The sequence below is a fragment of the Sus scrofa genome, chromosome 3 (genome assembly GCF_054392235.1).
Source record: "Sus scrofa isolate SSC_HxYL_T2T_F1_AM1 chromosome 3, Sscrofa_HxYL_maternal_Yorkshire_Landrace_v2.0, whole genome shotgun sequence".
Lineage (NCBI taxonomy): Eukaryota > Metazoa > Chordata > Mammalia > Artiodactyla > Suidae > Sus > Sus scrofa.
Window position 1 is genome coordinate 8,529,346 of NC_139385.1, and position 16,920 is coordinate 8,546,265.

A 16,920-nucleotide genomic window follows, 5' to 3' on the forward strand; every position below is an offset into this window, starting at 1 on the left:
ACACCTCCCCACATTCTCCCAAAGATTGACTGGGGCCATGGGTAGCTGGGCCTTGCCACTTTATTGACACCAAAGGTCCCAGGTTTTGCTGGGACTTCCTGGGGGCCTGATGTCAGGCAGCCTCTGCCTTTGAGTTGGGGGTAGGTGAGTGTATATGGAACTAGAGATGTTTTGGTTCTGGGATCTTAGCCTCAGTCCAAGGCATTTCGCTGCTTTTCCGAGTTACAGCTGGTCAAGCACAGGTTGTAGAAGGAGTTGGGGTCAAAGGCTGTGCTTACCTCTTGCCAGCCCACCCACCCAGCAGCCTGTAATTCACTGGGGTTTTTCGGAGCACCCCAGCAGTGAGGGTCCAATACCAGGACATAGGCTTCTGTGCCTGGCCCCAGGCACACTCCCAACAAGGCCTTGGCCTGGGCATCTGCATCCCCGCCAACCATTACAGGCCCCCCGCCTCCTGCAAAGTGAGAGTAGAGCCTCTCCAGCTCCCCCTGAAGCCCTGCTCCACGGGGCACGTGGCATAGGCGCCCCTGAGGCCCCCCGAAATGATCCAGGCAGAGGCTGGCCTCTACACACCCGATCCAGCTCCGAGAGCCCCGGAAGCCGGGTGGCTTGTCTCCCATGTCCTCCAGGGCCGCCTGCACGGCAGCCAGCCCGGGTACCCCCGTCGGCCGGCCCTCTGGCCACGAGCACAAAGTCTGCAGAGTGCGGTAACCGCAGCCCCAGCCCCGGTCATCCAGGCCGTCGCAGCCGTAGTGGTAATAGAGGTAATGGCCCGAGAGGAGAGCCAGGCGAGCGGGGCCGCGGGCGGGCGGGTCCAGGCCCAAGTGGACATCCTTCAGCGGCTCCAGGGCGGTGGGTGGGCGCGGTGGTCGCTGGGCCGGGCAGGTGCGGTCTCCGTGCGGCGCGAAGCGAACTCCGGGCTCCAGCGCGTCCTCTCGGCCCCGAGGCTCGAGCCAGCTGCGGGCAGACTCGGCGTGCGGGCCCCACGTAGCAGCGGAGGGAGAGGCCGCCCCTTAACGTCGAGGCCGAGCCGCGGGGCTCCCACAATGCACCGCCGCGTCGCCGGCCTCACCGCGCAGGCGCGAGCTCCGCCTCGCGGGGCGGGCGCCGGCCCCCCCCTCCCACGCCAGCGATCAATCCGTCCCACCGGCTTTCGCACCCACGCTTCCATTCACCCGGTGGTTGAGGCTTTCTTCCCAGATCCCAGCCCCAGTCGCGCACACTTCTGTGGCTGATAACAGTTTATTGGCAGCCCAGAGGGGCGAAGGCACCGTGGGGGAGGGGGCTCGGCCCGAGACATGCAGAGGGCGGGGAGCCCCAGGGGAAAGGTGGGTGGGCAGGGTCTAGGAATCCTCTCTGTTATATCCCAGCCCTTAAATAAATAGTATATACAGCTGGGGGGGCTGGGCGAGGCGGGCAGGGCAGAGGGACGTGGGGTCCCGCCTGGATCACAGGTCTGAGCAGCGATCCTGCTTGCTGTAATGGTCAAACTGGTTCTTCCAGTGCACCATGTAGGAGCTCCAGCGGTGGAACTCGGCCTTCCACTGGCGCTCCGCCTCGTCCAGCGTGTCTGCGGCCAGGGCGCCCGGCAAGTGGGTGCGGGGAGGACAATGGAAAGGAAGGGAATGGACGTGCGGGGGTGGGTGGGGGGCAGTTCGGGGAGGACACACGGAGAATGTAGGAGGCCATGTGGGATGGTGGAAAGAGGATCAGGAGAATATGCGAAAGAGGGAAGACGGAAGACCAGAAAGAGGACAAGGATAGAGGCGGGGCCGGAGAAGGATGGCGGGAAGGAGGAGGGAGGGGGAGAAAATGACCGGAAGACGGGCACAGAAGGGGTCAGAGGAGGAGGATCCGTGGGTTGGTGGGGAAAAGAGAAGAGACAGAAATGGTTGGCGGTTATAGCCCCACTGTGTGGTGCTATCTAGCCCCAGGGCCTCACTCTCTCCCCAACACCAAGCTCAGGCTCCAAAGAATAATTTTATATAAAAAAGAAAATTGGCTTTTTCATTTCCACTTAGACAACGAAGGCGTGTGGGTCCCTGAGATGGGTCACCGGTCCTCTCCAGCCCCCCAGCCCTGTCCAGTTTGAGTTTCTCGGTTTGAGGAGGGAGGGGGCGCTGGGTCGGAGATCCCTGAGTGGGGCCCTTCCCCACGGTCCGACCACTCTTTAGAGGAGGGGCCCCCTGAGGCCGGAGGGGGAAGAGGCCATGGTCACAGCCGCAGGAACCGGGAGAGGAAGAGGAGGAGGAGGGATAGGGGGAGGCCGGGCCTGGGCCTCGGGGCAGCCTCCCCGTGGGCGGGGCCTGAGCAGGTGCAGGGGGCCTCCGAGGCTGGGGGGAGAAGAGAGGGGTTATACCCTGCCGGCTCCCGCACCCCTCTCTCTCTCCGCGCCCCTTTCCCGTTCCTCCGCCCAGCCCTGCCTGCGGGCTTCTGCGTACCTGTGGCGCTGAGCAATTTGGGTAGGAAGCGGTTCCAGAAGGCGCAGGCCTGGGCACGCAGCCCGCGTCGCACCTCCAGCGGCCGCAGGTTCAGGCTCACGTACTGCTGCGCTCCCGCCGTGTACGGGGGCCACTGCGGGGCTTTGGAATCCCAGGGGTCATTGGGGTCCCTGCGGAAGGAAAGAGAAGGTTCGGCCTCAGGCAAGCCAGCCCCTCCCTGGGGCCTGCGGAATGGAGATGGAGAGTAGGGGGAGGCAGGCTGCTTCCTGACCCTGTGCCCTCTTAGGCTCCAGGGAGAGCCTCATCCCCTCCCTCCCACCGCCTCCTTAATCCTTTCTCTTTTCCAACAGTCCCTGTTGCCTGGAGTCTTCCCCTTCCTCCTGCCTTCCCTCTTTCTGCTGTTCCTCTTCTTTTCCCTCAGTTTTACTGCTCCATCTTTGTTTCTCCCATTAAAAAAAAAAAAAAAAAAAATGCTGATTTATTGAGCCCTTTACTATATAAACAGGCCTGGTCCTCTCTCTACAAACGTCATATTTACTTCTGCCAACACCCGTATGATGCTGAATTTATGGTCCCCTTCTTCAGACAGGTAAGCTGTCTGCGTGCGCGCACACGTCACAGCTAATAAAATCACCACCAGTCCAACTGATCCAGTTCTACACTTCAGCTCCTAACTGCGACGGTAACTCCTTTGTCCTTGTCTGTCTCTTCTCTTCACCTCCCTCTGTTCTGTCCCTGTCTCATCAGGATGTGCCACTGCCTCCCCCCTCCCCTTCTCTTGGGGTCTCCTTTGTCATTCTCTCTCCCCCTTTGTCTCCCTTCCTTTCTGAACTTGTCCCCCGCCCAGCCCTTCCTGTCTGCTCTGCTTTTCTGCCTCTTTCTCTGTCTGTCTGTCCCCTCCCCTTGCCTCCCAGGTTCCTGGGGGCCTTCCTCCCCTCAGTACCGCTGACCCTGTGCGGGCGAAGTTGGCCCAGTATCTCATCAGTCGCTGGGCAAAGGTTCTCTCCTCGATGGTGTAGTTTAGCGAGGGTTCCAAGGGGAGCCCGAAGATGAACTCGATCTCGTAGCCGTGGGGCACCCCCATCCAGAGGGGCCAGGAGAGTGTGGATGCTCGGTGTTCAAAGACGTAGGCATAGACTCTGGCGCCCTGGGCGGCCAGTCGCCCAGCCAGCTGGGCCACGGGGCACACGACGTTGTGGTCGCCCACCAAATCACTCATGGCCTCCCTCAGGCGTGCTGGGTCCTCAGGGTGTAGCCAGTCTGTGTAATGCAGGACCACAGCCTCGGCAGCCAGGTCGCTTGCCTGGGGGACCCCGACCCGCACCCCGGCCAGGAACTGGGCCCGGCTGATGAGAGACTCGTTGTCTTTGCTGAAGCCTGGGGCCCCGTAAACCAGAAAATAGGAGCCCTCATCCTTCACCACACCCACCAGCACCTGGGGGGACAGGATGGAGGGATGGGGGGTGGGGAAGCACAGACAGACAGGCAGACAGAAACAGATGGACAAAGAGCCAGAGAGATGAACAGTTATAGACCCAGAACCAGGGAGGAAGAGAACTGGAGATTGGGAAAGGGAAGGAGAGCACGAGAAAATACGCCCACATTTCCTTTCCTCTCTGTCCCCCGGACCACCCTGGGATTGGGTCCTGAGGGAAGAGGAGGTGGCCATGGGGCCCAGAAGCCTGGACCTTTGGGACTGGGTCTTGAGCCCTCTTGTCTGGGTTCCCAGGGGGAGGGGCGGGTGGGAGAACAGGCCTAGAGGAACAAGCTCCGCCCCCTCCAGCCACTAGTCACCTGTAGGCTGTGGAAGTCTCCAGCATTGATGAGGGCCTCAGGCGTGTCACTGAGAAAGTCTCCGTCCACCACAGGCACAAAGGAGAAGCGGAAGACGCTTTCCTGAGGCAGCACATGCCACTCGTGGTCCACGAGATCCTGAGCTGTCCGCGTCCGCAGGCAGGCCACCAGTTCTGTGTCATTGCCACCAGCTCCACCTGGGGGACAGCCCACGAGGCGGGCCAGCAGTGTGGCCCTGCGGCGGGCCTCTCCCACACCCACCGTGGCCCAGGGCCCATTGGGTGCACCGCTCTGCAGCACCGCCCTGTGGAACAGGCCCCGGCTGGGTGGGGACAGCAGGTGCATTCCTACAGAGGCTGCACCTGCGCTTTCCCCAAACAGAGTCACTGACATTGGGTCCCCTCCAAAGGCTGCCACATTCTCCTGCACCCACTGCAGTGCCAGCCTCTGATCCAGCAGACCCACATTGCCAGGGGCCTCCCGGCTCCCGGGCAGGGCCAAGAAGCCAAAGGCTCCCACCCTGTAGTTCATGGACACCAGCACAGTCCCCTCCACCTGGGCCAGGAAGCGGCCATCATACACGTCCAGGGAGGAGGCCCCGCTGTAGAAGCCACCCCCGTAGATCCAGACAAGGACAGGGGTGGGGGACGCAGGCCTGGGGTACGGTGTCCACACGTTGAGGTAGAGGCAGTCCTCACTCAGCTCACGGTTGGGGTTCCACATCTCAGTGCCCTCAAAGCCAGGGTACAAGGTGTCCACATATTGGTAGCAGACGCTTTGGAAGGCTGTGGCATCCAGCACCCCTGGCCAGGGCCGCTTGGGCTCCGGTGGCAGAAAGCGACGGGGGCCCACAGGTGGCTCTGCGAAGGGGATGCCCAGAAAAGCAGAGACAGGGCCCCCAGGGGCCATTAGGCTAATGCCTCGAAGCCGGCCCCCACGCACCGTCACCAGCAGCTCCGGGTCCTCTGGGCCCTCAGCCTCTGCCCCTCCTCCCAGAAGGAAGAGGAGGAGAAGGAGTGGGGAAGCCAGGGAGGGCGTGTGCAGGGGACACCACGGTGGCCTCATGGCTGCCGGGGCAGGCAGGCGTCTGCTGGGAGAAAGAAAGGCAGAGGGTGAAGGCTTGAGGCTGCCAGGAGGGAGGAGATGATTAGGTAACACTCTTGCCCAGGGGTTATCACTGAGCTGCAGAAGAGGTGGGGCAGGTTGGCAGAGAGGAGGAGAGAAATGGTGAGAGGGAGGGAGACAGACAGAGACAAGGACATAGACAGGGAGAACCAAGGGGGCACAGAGACGAGGCGCGCGTGCACACACACACACACACATACACACACACAAACAAATGCCGGGGACAAAGATGAGAACTGCCGAGCAATACCCTCCCCTGCCCCGCAGAGGACCCCCCACCCGCCCCTGCTTCCCAGCTGGGTGAACTGGGTTGGGCCCAGTGCAGGCAGTGTCAGCACCAGCACCAGAGGCCGCAGGCCACCGGACAGGCCACCCGACAGGGGCGGGGCCCTCATTGATGGGAGGCGCCGATGGGGGAGCTTGAGGTGGCGTGAAGGCGCAGCCTCTTCTGCGTTGGTCAGGGCCAGGGCCCTGGGGGAGGGGGAGGGTTTGGCACGCAGGGTGTGAGAGCGGCAGGTCCCTGGGTACCCCAAATCCTGCCTAGCCCACACCCTGCTCCACCCACCCCCACTTCATCCAGTCTGGCACAGCGCTCTGGTACTCCCCGGTGCCTGTCAACTGCGCACCCCCCTCGCCTAGCCTCAAAGAACAGACTCGCCAGTTCTGGCCCCCCAGGATTCCAATCCCCCATCTACCCGATGCTGCAGCGCATGCTGTCGCCAGCGGGGGGCAGTAGAGACCGAAAAAAGGTCGGCGCTCCCTGCCTGGAATCCTGGAGCTGGGAACTTAGGGCGGGGGTCTGGGGGCTTGAGGCATTGCCGAGGGGTCTGAAGGGCGACCAGGGTCGCCAGTGTTCTTGGAGCTCCGGAGATCCCCGGCTGTAGGGGCGGGGGCGCTATTTTGGTGCAGCAGCTGCTGCGGTTCCGGCATCTCCAGCCAAGGGATCAAAATTCCCCGGGTCGGAACTCCCCCCTCTCCCGCCGGTCACCCCTCACCCAGCCCCCGCTGCCCCGAGCTGGGGTGGTGGTGATGGAGATTAACTAGGAAACCCGAGTGGGGCTAATTATAACTCGGGGCTTCCGCTAAGCCTCCCCTTCCCCCAAAATAGAGACGGAGTCCCCGCGGGCGGGGGACGCCTGGGCCTGGGAGGGGGCTTCGGCTGGGCGCTGCTCAGGGGCGCTGAGGTCGCAGGATCCGGGGGCACCCAGCCCGGCGCCAGGAACCTGCGCAGCTCGGATTCCGCCCTAAGCAGGGGGCGTCTTCCAGTGGCCCCCAGACAGTCTTGGGGGCGAGCACAGGCAGCGGCGCTCGAGGGTCCCCACGGGAATTCGAGAGCAGAAGCCGGGGCCTGCCCTGCAGGTTGCCGCGCGCGCGGGCGACCGTAAGTATGCGGCGGCGAGGGAAGAGTTAAGGATGAGTGTGGGGCGGCGGGGGGCGTCGCTGGGCAGGCCCCGGGGCGCGGTGGGCGTCCCGTGTGGGGGCCTGGGTCCCTCGGGGAGCTCGCCGGCCTCGGGACACGGAACGGACCGCGGGCCGGGGGAGGGTCCCGGGCGGGGCGGGAGACTCACCTGAGGCGGCCGAGCCGGGCCGGGCCGGGCCGCGCCGGGAGCTGGAGGCGGCCGATGTTCCCCGGCGCAGGCTGAGCCGACTCTGACAGCCGCCGCCTCCGGCCCCCCGCACACACCCCCTCCGGGCCGCTCGGCGCCCCCGCCCGCCCCCGCCCCCGCCCACTGTCTCCGCCCCCGCCCCTCCCCGCCTACTCCGGGCTGCCACCTCCCCTCCCTCTGCCTCCCACGAAGCCCAGCTCCCAGAGACCCCGGGGCCCAGACGGACTTCAGGGACAGACGCCGCCGACAGACGGACAGACACGCAGGGACAAACACGTTCGAAAGACCCGCAGCGGCGGAGCAGACAGCCACAGGGACAGACGGACGGACAGAAGCCCGGGGAGACAGACACGCGCAGACAGTCTCATGCCGTGACAGCCAGAGACAAACGGTGACCGACATTCACAGACGGATGGACACACTTGGATACACTGACACGTTGGGGCTGGGGGGGGCAATAAATGAGCATCCCTGACCACGACACAGCAGGGGTGGCATGGGAAGACTGGCGCGTGAAAATGTGGCTGGGGACCCCCTCAGGGGTCTGGGTGGCACCGGTGGAGAAAAGAGGTGGGACACCTCTCGGGATGAGGGCACACCTGTGGGAATGAGGATGTGAACATGAGATCACGAAGGGACACGAAGGGGCCCCCGAGGAGGAAGGAGACCCCCGGGCGGAGGGAGAGGTGACTCTGGGACAGCAGACAGGGAAGGCCAAGGTGGTGGCACGCGCAAGGCTGTGGGGCGAGGCCTCACTCCGCCGCTGCGGTGGAAACTTCTGGAACCCCCGCGGGTGGGTTTGCGCTGGTTCCCTGACGGGTGACCTCGTACTTTCGTCACCAGGGTCCGGTCAGGGCATGACATCACCAGGCCAGGCTCTCATTGGCCGCCGCGGCCAGCAGGTGGGAGCGGCCTGGCCCAGGCGCCCCCAGCCTGGTCCGAGGGGCCTGGGCCCCATGACTCCCCCAGGTCCCGCTCTGCAGGGAGTCACCCATGGGGACCGTGGGGCCGCGGCTGCGGCGTTCCTGCACCCAAGATGAGGGTGGAAAAAGAGGGCAGACGTGTGCCCGCGCTAGTGCGCCAGGCGCAAGCCCCCTCCTCTCCTGGGGCAGCCAGCTCTGGAGTCTGCAGCCGGCTCGCTGCGTGAGAGAACGGCCGGCACGGGCGAGCGTCGGGGTGTGCGTGCGTGCGCGCGCGCGCGCGCGCGGCGGTGCGGGCGCTGCGTGGGGCGGGCTCGCCCGCGCACGCTCACTCAGCCGCTGAACTCTCCTCAGCGTCTCGGGCCCGCGACCGCTGCCGCGAGGAGCGTGGGGCACCGGGTCTTGGGGTCTCGCGGTTCCCCGGAATGCAAGAGACACGCCTATCTCTGGGCCGCGCGGTCGCGGCTCTCCAAGCTGGGCCGCCCCAGCCCCAGCCTGCCCGCCCGCTCCTCGGGAACCAGCCCCTCAGGCGCGGGACCCCGCGCTGGGTCTACTCTTCGCTTTCGCGTGGCGGCCGCCAGGTGGCGCCGAAGGCAGCCGCTCCAGCCTCGGAAACAGGGATGGTCCATCAAGGCCTTGAGGGTGATGGGGGCTTGCCCCCCTGTCTCTCCAAAACGGGCTGTGCCACGCAGGCACCTCATCAGACTTCTCTGGTCGTGAGGTCCTAGGCCCAGACCACAGACATAAGGGAGGTCAGGAACAGCTTATACCCTGAGGTGGTCATAAACCAGTGATAGCTTAGAAGGTGAAAGGGCTGTTCTAGAAGCTGGCCCAGCAGAGATCTCCTCTGCTGGCTTCTGCTCGCTTTGCAGTGGCATCAGTGGGGCAATAACTGTTGGGGGATCCATGGCAGGTAAGGGCAAGAAGGTTGTGGGGTTTCTTTCTCTCTCTCTCTTTTATTATTATTATTTTTTTGCTTTTTAGGGCTGCACTGGCGGCATATGGAAGTTCCCAGGTTAGGGGTCTAATCAGAGCTGCAGCTGCCAGCCTACACCACAGCCACAGCAACATCAGATCCGAGCAGCATCTGTGATCTACACCGCATCTCACGGCAACGTGGGATCCTTAACCCACTGAACAAGGCAAGGGATCGAACCCATAACCTCATGGTTCCTAGTGGGATTCATTTCTGCTGCCCCACAGATGGGAACTCCGGTTGTGGAATTTCTGAAGGCAGTCAGAACTTTATTATTTTGGGGGGAGGCTGGGGGTGAAATATGGAAAGTCAGCCGGTGGGAGAGAAAAGGAGAAATTGTACCTGAAGGTGCTTGAGACCCTGGGGCAGGAAGAGGATGATGTCGTTTATGTCAATACCGTTCTTCTCCTTCTGCAGGTGTGGGGAGGGTAGGGGCCGGGCGGCACTAGGGAGATGGGAGGAAGGGTCAGCAGGCCAGGTAGGGGGGTAGGTTGGGATCTGAGGAGGGTGTCCTGATCTTGGAGCCCCTGCTGTGCTTTTCCAGGTTCTGGGTCAGGGAGGGAGGTCAAAAGGACTTGCAAATCTGCATGGAGTCCTAGGGTGCAGGTGTGGGAGACCCTGCAGAAGGAGGCCAGGACTCTGTAGCTGCCCGCAGCTCTGGGAGATGTGCTGAGGAGCCACGTGCATCCTCAACCTGCAGTTTGTCCCAGGATTGGGAGGATGGAGGAGACCATACAGACTGTGTTCTCATCTCAGAACCTTTTAAAATTAGCAGCGGACCACTCCAGAGAGCCAGGATAAAGGGTGCAGGTGTCAGGAGATCCACAGCGTCCTGGAGCAAGCCCTGGACGGGGTTCTCACTCAGAGTTCTGCCAACTGGTGGGGAGACCTCTGGAGGGACAACACTGCTCGTCTTGGCTTCAGTTTCCCCACGTCCAAAATGGTGGATTGCACTTGAAGGTATGTCAGAATCCCGGGGCCACTTACAGGCGCTGATCCACCTGGTGTTGGGTGGAGTCCTTAAATCTGCATTTTTAGCAGGTCATCAGGGCAGTCGCAGCACGAGGGTGGTCTGACAACCACAAGAGGAAAAATGTGGGGTGAGGTGCCCCCATAGTGGCACCAAACTGACCTCCTCGGGGTCAGCAGGCTGAGTAGGTCAGCAGGAAGTGCTCCGGGTAGTCAGTGGATTCCAGACCTGACCCGGACACCTCTGGCCACTAGGGCAGATGGATAAAGATTTGCGCCTATTCTTAAAAGTGGGTAGAACTTCCCGGAACAATTCCCTTTTTTACCTTGAGCCTTTCTCTAACCTTTGTCAACAGGGACCTCACCTGTTGACCCATAACACCTTCCCCTGTGTAGTCCAACATAGTCACCTCCCCCGTGTGACCACACCTCCACAGCTGTCACTACAGAGATGTTCTCATCCATTTCTTCCTTCTTCCTGTCTGCTTATCCGGGAATCCATCTGGCTTCTGTCATCAGTGCTGCCAATTCTACAGCTCTTGCATCTCTGTCTTCTACCTTTGCTAACACAGGGAACCCCTACTTCCACTGAAGTCCTCTGCCAGCAAAAAGGATTCTCATCTCTGTTGATGTGTTAGGATTCAGTTCAGCTATGTGAGACAGAAAATCAAACAATAATGGCTTGAATTAAATGTAATGGAAATATATTTCCCTCTGAGATAAAAGGGACCCAGAAGTCAGCCATGCAGGGTGGGCAGGATGCCCTCGACGTCAGGGACCTGATTCCTTTACATAGAATTTTCTTGCTTAATCATTTTCAATATGTAGCTTCCACTGCGTGGTGTAACATGGCTGCTGGAGCATCAGCCATCACATCTACATTCCTACCAGCAGGAAGGAGGAAGGACTGAGGAAGGGTATCCATACTCCCTTTAAGGACACTTTTTGGGAATCACAGACACACAGACTTCCATTTATATCCCACTGGCCAGAACTTAATCCTAAAGTCAGAACTGGCTGTACAGGAGGTTCAGAGATGTAGTTTTTGTGCGGGATGACTGTGCTCATCTCAGACTTGGCTATCCTAATCCTGCGGAAGAAGAGGGAGCAGATACAGGGGACGGTTACTGTTTATCAAGCCTCGGGTAACTTCCTTTACCTCTGTCAGTGCAGGACTCAAACATACTTCTCAAATTTTTCAACTCAGGGATGACGTCGCCCCCCCCCCGTGGCCCCCTACCCCGCTTCCTTCATGAATGTCCCCGTCCTGCGTTTAGCCAAAGTCTATACCCAGTTGCCTTTCCTCAACATGCACTGGTTTTCTGGCTGCGCTGCGAGGTGGGAGTCCGCTGGGGGGCGCTGTGCGCAAGCCTGGCCGGAGCCGCTGTGCCGCCGCAGACGCTGAGGCTCCATTGTGCTTTCACTAGGCGGAGCCCCGTGAACCCGCTGGGGCTGAGGGAGGGAAAGGGATTCCAGACGGGCAGCACCACCGGGGTCTCCTCATCACCCCAGGGCTCAGAGCGAGGAGGGGCGTTGATTAGGGCCAAGGTCCTGGGACTGCCCCCACCTAGGACTGGAGGGCACCTGATGAGGCCTCTGCCCCACGCTGCTTTCAGCTGTGTTGTACCTGTGGAGCGGAAGCTGGGGCTGTGCCACAGACTTTCCTCCCCTCTCCTGCACCCCACGACCCTTTTTGTTTGTTTGTTTGTTTGTTTTTTCTCTTTTTAGGGCCACACTCGCTGCATATGGAAGTTCCCAGGGGTCCAATCAGAGCTGTAGCCTCCAGTTTACACCACAGCCACAGCAATGTGGGCTCCCAGCTGAGTCTGTGACCTATACCACAACTCGTGGCAACGCCGGATCCTTAACCCAGTGAGCGAGGCCAGGGATTGAACCCGTGTCCTCCTGAATACTAGGGGGGGGGTTCGTTATAGCTGAGCTGCAACGGGAACTCCACCCTGTGACCCCTTCTGAAGGTTGGCCTAAAATTCATACTTGATCCAAGTTACAGCGTTTTGTGTGATTCCTTTTTGGACTCATCCATCCATCCCATTTGTATCTTTTTCCTCTTTTGCTCGTTTTGATCATTTTGCACAGTTTTTAGCCAGTCTTGGGAGAGTCTCATTTTATTTCCACAATCCTGTTAAGTATTTCACCAGTTTACAGTATTTCCCATGCAGTTCATCACACATCCTTTATTCTCTCTCCTTTTTTCTAGCTGAGGGTAGGGTGGTGTGTGGGGGTTCATACTCTTATGCTCTGGATTGACTCATTTTAGACATCACTATCCTTCTTGGGTTGATTTTGGCTCGTGAGCTGTAATGGTTCCGAAAGGGCTGAAGGGTGTAATATAATTCACAGTGAGTACATTTCGCCCCGTGTTACCATTTATCCGCTCTGGTGTCAGAACCCTGGAGGAACTCAGATCTGGGAGTGTGACTCAGCACCCACCTGATGATCCCTGGCGTGCTGGCCTGCTGCCCACTCAGATCCTGGTTTCACACAGGCTCCAGCCACCCCGATGCGGTTTCAGTTTAAACGTTAGCAGCGCATCTTGGATGACTTCTTGGGAACAGCTGGTGCGGTTGGAGTAGATGGTCTCGATGTTTGACACCCAGGGAGCTCCTGTAAATGTTCCCTTTTGCTCCTGGCCGCCCTGCAGGTTACCAGCCAGCCACCGAGAGCCATCCCAAAGCAGTTTCCTTGAATGACCTTGGCTGCGACCCAGGGACACCAAGCATCAAACCCAGGAGTTGGTTGCAGAGCCTGGAAGGACCTGTCTGGGCTGGCTGCAGGATTAACTTTGTGGCCGACGGTCCAGCAGCTAGAGCCCCAAGGTGAGTGTCCACACCATCGGGGACATCGGAGCAGGGCTAGGGAGTATCCCCGACCCAGTGGTACCTCCATCCACATGAGTGTTTACTGGGGCTTGTTTGCCCGCCACTGTGCCTGACCACTTGGCATAGCACCATCCTGACGAATTCTCACTCACAACATTGCAGAGTGGTACATCCTCTAATCCTGCAAGTGAAGAGTCAGGAGATGGAAATGGACACAGAGAGGTTAAGCTGTGAATTACTTCCATCAGCTGCTCAGTGGAGGGCCTGGATTTCGGCTGGGAACCCTGACCCGTGGGGGTGGCGTGCTTTGGAGTCACTCACTGCTGTGACTTCCAGAAGCCTTCCTCGAGTCAAGGACATGAAGACAGGTGGGGTGGGCGCCCGTGCTTGCTGGGACCCCCCTCCTCCCTGTCTGCCTGCGGGCCCTTCCTGGCCTGCTCGCTCTCTCCCTCTCAGGATCCTGCCCGGCAGACCCTCCAGCCATCTCAGACCCTGAAGACCGGTGGGTCTGGGCGAGGGGTGTGAGGCTATTGCCCAGCATTTCAAGGGTGGAGGGCAGGGGCAGGGGCAGGGGCAGGACACACTCCGGGGAGGAGAATGGTCTCTGCGGTTTCCAGGGGCCCTCCCCTCTCACCACGTGGGACCTCACACCTCCATCCCACTTCCACGCTGAGACCTCCCCCCACAGCACGAGCCCACCCTGCTCAGCCAGGTCAGAGGGCACTGGCTGTCCAGCCTTGACCCAGAGCCCAGGGTAGCCCCAGGCTCCATCTCTCTGGCCCTTCCCTGGCCACCCGCCCCCCCATTTCAGGGGCCACTTCCAGAGCCCCTTCCTTCCGCCCTCACTTCCTGGGCCTCTGTGATTTTCAGGGATTGAGATTCAAGGAGAAAGGGCACCCCTCCCTGGCTGCGTCTCTGGAGGCTGGTGGGCTCTTGGGACAGGGAAGGGACAGCAGGACAGAGGACGTGAGGTCCCCAGGGACGCTGTGGTGTGAGGAAGGTGGGAGGAGTTTAAGCTGGGAGGTGGCAATGCTTCAGCCCTTCTCGCCGCCTCACTTCCTTTCCTCCTTCATGTGGTCATTTTCATCACCCCATCCATCCTCCTTTGCCTGCAGGACAAGCCCCAGATTCTCCCAGGCACACATGCACTTCTTTTACTTTATTTATTTATTTTTACCAAATAAAGTATGGCTTTTGTTAATAATAATGGACCAGTATGGGTTAGTTAGTTATAGCAGATCCCATGCGCTTGTTTGAATTGTCAGAGGGGATCTCCCTTTCTGTCACTGGCAAGCTGTGCTGGGTGGGGAGCGGGGATGTGTCTGGAAAAGAAGCTATGAGGGAACTGGGGTGCTCTCTTAGAGGTTGGGGTCTAATTCTTCTTTTGGTGGTGTGTTGTCTTTTTCTTCTTTTTTTTTTTGGTCTAATGTGTGGTTACGTTTGTGAATGTGTTCCATGGGCATCTGCAAGAGAGTTCTCTTCTCTGTTTTCAGGATACAGAATTCATTACCTAGATCGGTTGGATTTGCCTTATTCAGTTGTTTAGGCTTTTTGCATTCTATTAAGCTCTTTCTACATCCATTTCTTTTTTGGTCCTTTTGATTTATCCTGGGCTGAGAGAAATGAATTAGTGTTCTCATATTCATGTGCTTCTATTTTTTTTTTTTTTTGTCTTTTTGCTGTTGTTGTTGTTGCTATTTCTTGGGCCGCTCCCGCGGCATATGGAGGTTCCCAGGCTAGGGGTTGAATCGGAGCTGTAGCCACCGGCCTACGCCAGAGCCACAGCAACGCGGGATCCGAGCCGCGTCTGCAACCTACACCACAGCTCACGGCAACGCCTGATCGTTAACCCACTGAGCAAGGGCAGGGACTGAACCCGCAACCTCATGGTTCCTAGTCGGATTCGTTAACCACTGCGCCATGACGGGAACTCCGCCTGCTTCTATTTCTTATATATTTTTTATAGGTTTAGCTCTAAAAATGTTGATAACTTTGCAAATGGGCACATAGATGTCCATAACTGTCATATCTTCATTGTGAGCTACACACTCTGCCGTTAGAAAGTGTCTTTCGTTGTGGCTTTGCGGGTTAAGAACCTGACATAGTGTCTGTGAGGATTCGGGATGGATCCCTGGCCTCGCTCAGTGGGTTAAGGATATCAAAAGTGGTCCAACGTTACTGTCCTTAAGGAAATGCAAATTAAAACCACAGCGAAATACTATCACACACTGATAAAGGACAGCTAAAATTAAAAAGTACTTCCAAGAAATTTTCCAGGTTAAGGATCCAGACTTGCTGCAGCTGTGGTGCAGGTTGCAGCTGTGGTGTGCGTTCAGTCCCTGCCCTAGGAACTTCCACAGGCCACAAATGTGGCAAAAAAAAAAAAATGTATATGTATATATGTATATATATATACACTGACAGAAGTTCTCTGGTGGTTTAGTACATTAAGGATCCAGCGTTGTCACTGCTGTGGCTCGGGTCATTGCTGTGGTATGCATTCTGTTCCTGGCCCAGGAAATTTCACATGCTGTGAGTGTAGACAAAAAGAAAGAAAAAATTTTTTTGAGCTGTTGAGTATAAACATTTTGAATAAAGAACTTTTTTTTGGTGTATTTTAAAATGGATACATAGGAAATTGACCTGCCTTTTTCATCAAAAATGAGAAGTCTAGTAGGAATTACACAGTACAGCCAGAGAATGCACACAACCCAACATTAAAATGTTTGGATTTGATGCTTATTTATGTTATGGTTTATTCTCTGATCTGAGTTTGAATGGGGAACCTTCATATGTTTTTTTCCTTTTGTCATGCCCATGGCATGCAGAAGTTTTCCGGCCAGGGATTGAACCTGCGCCACAGCAGTGACAGTGCTGGATCCTTAACCTGCTAAGCCACCAGGGAACTGCTTTCCTATATGTTTTAACTGTGTTTATTTGGGGTTTTATTTAATCTGAGGTAAGTGATAATTGGAAGCATCTTAAAATGTAAAATTAGGAGCTGGTATCCATGAGGACTCAAGCTCGATCCCTGGCCTTGCTTATTAGGTTAAGGATCCAGTGTTGCCGTGAGCTAGGTGTAGGTCCCAGATGTGGCTCAGATCTGGCATTGCTGTGGCTGTGGCCGGTAGCTACAGCTCTGATTCAACCCCCTGGCCTGGGAATTTCCATATGCTGAGGGTGTGGACCTAAAGAGACCGAAAAAAAAAAAAAAAGAAAAAAAAAAGAAGTAAAACTGTAGGTGTTCCCTTGTGGCTCGGTGAAGGTAAGGATCTGGCATTGTCACTGATGTGGCTCAGGTTGCTGCTGTGGTGCAGGTTCAATCCCTGCCACAGTTGCAGCCAAAAAAAAAAAAAATTATAGATGCAAAGTGACAATTTATAGACTTGCACACAATATCTCACAAGTTACCAGAGCAATGCCGAACATGTTCTTCCGTAAACTTTCTGGCTGATTTTTAATTTAGAAAAGATTCTTTTATTTATTTATTTTTTTGGGTCTTTTTGCCTTTTCTAGGGCTGTACCTGCGGTATATGGAGGTTCCCAGGTTAGGGGTCTGATCAGTGCTGTAGCTGCCGCCCGACACGACAGCCACAGCAAAGCGGGATCTGAGCCGCATCTGCGACCCACATCAAACATCACAGCACGGCCCATCCCCAGCCCACTGAGCAAGGCCAGGGATCAAACCTGCAACCTCATGGTTGCAAGTTGGACTCAATAACCACTGAGCCATGATGGTAACGCCTAGAAAAGATTCTAAGATATGGCCAGTAAGGTTAAATTTAAGCTGTACAAGGTTATATTGCAATATAATTTTATTTATATATTTATTTACTCCTTATACAACCATTATTTTACTGATTTATTTTATTATTACTCAAACGAATTTATCACATCTGTAGTTGTGTAATGATCATAACAATCTGATTTCAATCTGAATTCCATCCCATGACCCAAGCACATCCCCCCGCCCCCGAAACCATCCCCTCCGGAGACCAAGTTTTTCAGTGTCTGTGAGTCAGCATCTGTTCTGCAAAGAAGTTCCGTCTGTCCATTTTTCAGATTCCACATGTCAGGGAAAGCGTGTGATGTTGGTGTCTCATTGTATGGCTGACTTCACTTAGCATGATAGTTTCTAGGTCCATCCATGTTGCTACAAATGCCGGCATTTCGTTCTTTTTGATGGCTGAGTGATATTCCATTGTGTATAGGTACCACATCTTCTGGATCCACTCCTCTGTCGATGGG

At 57.4% G+C, this 16,920-nt stretch overlaps 2 protein-coding genes and 1 long non-coding RNA gene across 14 annotated transcripts in view; 1 reads left to right on the forward strand and 2 right to left on the reverse strand.

Moving 5' to 3' along the window:
• Positions 1-42: 42 nt before the first annotated feature.
• Positions 43-1,050, reverse strand: UFSP1 (UFM1 specific peptidase 1). Its single transcript, XM_003354480.5, has one exon. The coding sequence runs from the start codon at positions 618-620 to the stop codon at positions 192-194; it is 429 nt and encodes a 142-aa protein (XP_003354528.1). The 5' UTR covers positions 621-1,050; the 3' UTR covers positions 43-191.
• A 176-nt stretch (positions 1,051-1,226) lies between these two features.
• ACHE (acetylcholinesterase) lies at positions 1,227-7,012 on the reverse strand. Of its 4 annotated transcripts, none has more exons than XM_003354481.5 (5): positions 6,929-7,012; positions 4,236-5,322; positions 3,392-3,876; positions 2,442-2,611; positions 1,227-1,570 (listed from the first exon to the last, which is right to left on the reverse strand). In XM_003354481.5, exons 2-5 carry the CDS (start codon positions 5,298-5,300, stop codon positions 1,449-1,451), a joined length of 1,842 nt encoding a protein of 613 aa, XP_003354529.2. In that variant the 5' UTR covers positions 5,301-5,322; positions 6,929-7,012; the 3' UTR covers positions 1,227-1,448. The 4 variants fall into 4 exon arrangements, with proteins under 4 accessions (XP_003354529.2, XP_084872834.1, XP_020941910.2 ...); XM_085016708.1 differs by having other exon boundaries at positions 1,227-2,333; XM_021086251.2 differs by having other exon boundaries at positions 4,236-5,325.
• LOC110259881 (uncharacterized) overlaps positions 6,092-16,920 on the forward strand; it is a 91,292-nt gene continuing 80,463 nt past the window's right edge. For 3 of the 9 annotated variants that reach the window (XR_014840190.1, XR_014840189.1, XR_014840187.1), the window contains exons 1-3: positions 8,198-8,800; positions 9,636-9,823; positions 12,495-12,669. This is a non-coding gene — a long non-coding RNA (uncharacterized LOC110259881). Of the gene's footprint in view, positions 6,742-7,128; positions 8,801-9,635; positions 9,824-12,494; positions 12,670-16,920 lie in introns of those variants that run through there. The other 6 variants (XR_014840188.1, XR_002342301.2, XR_014840185.1 and 3 more) reach the window with 5 other exon arrangements.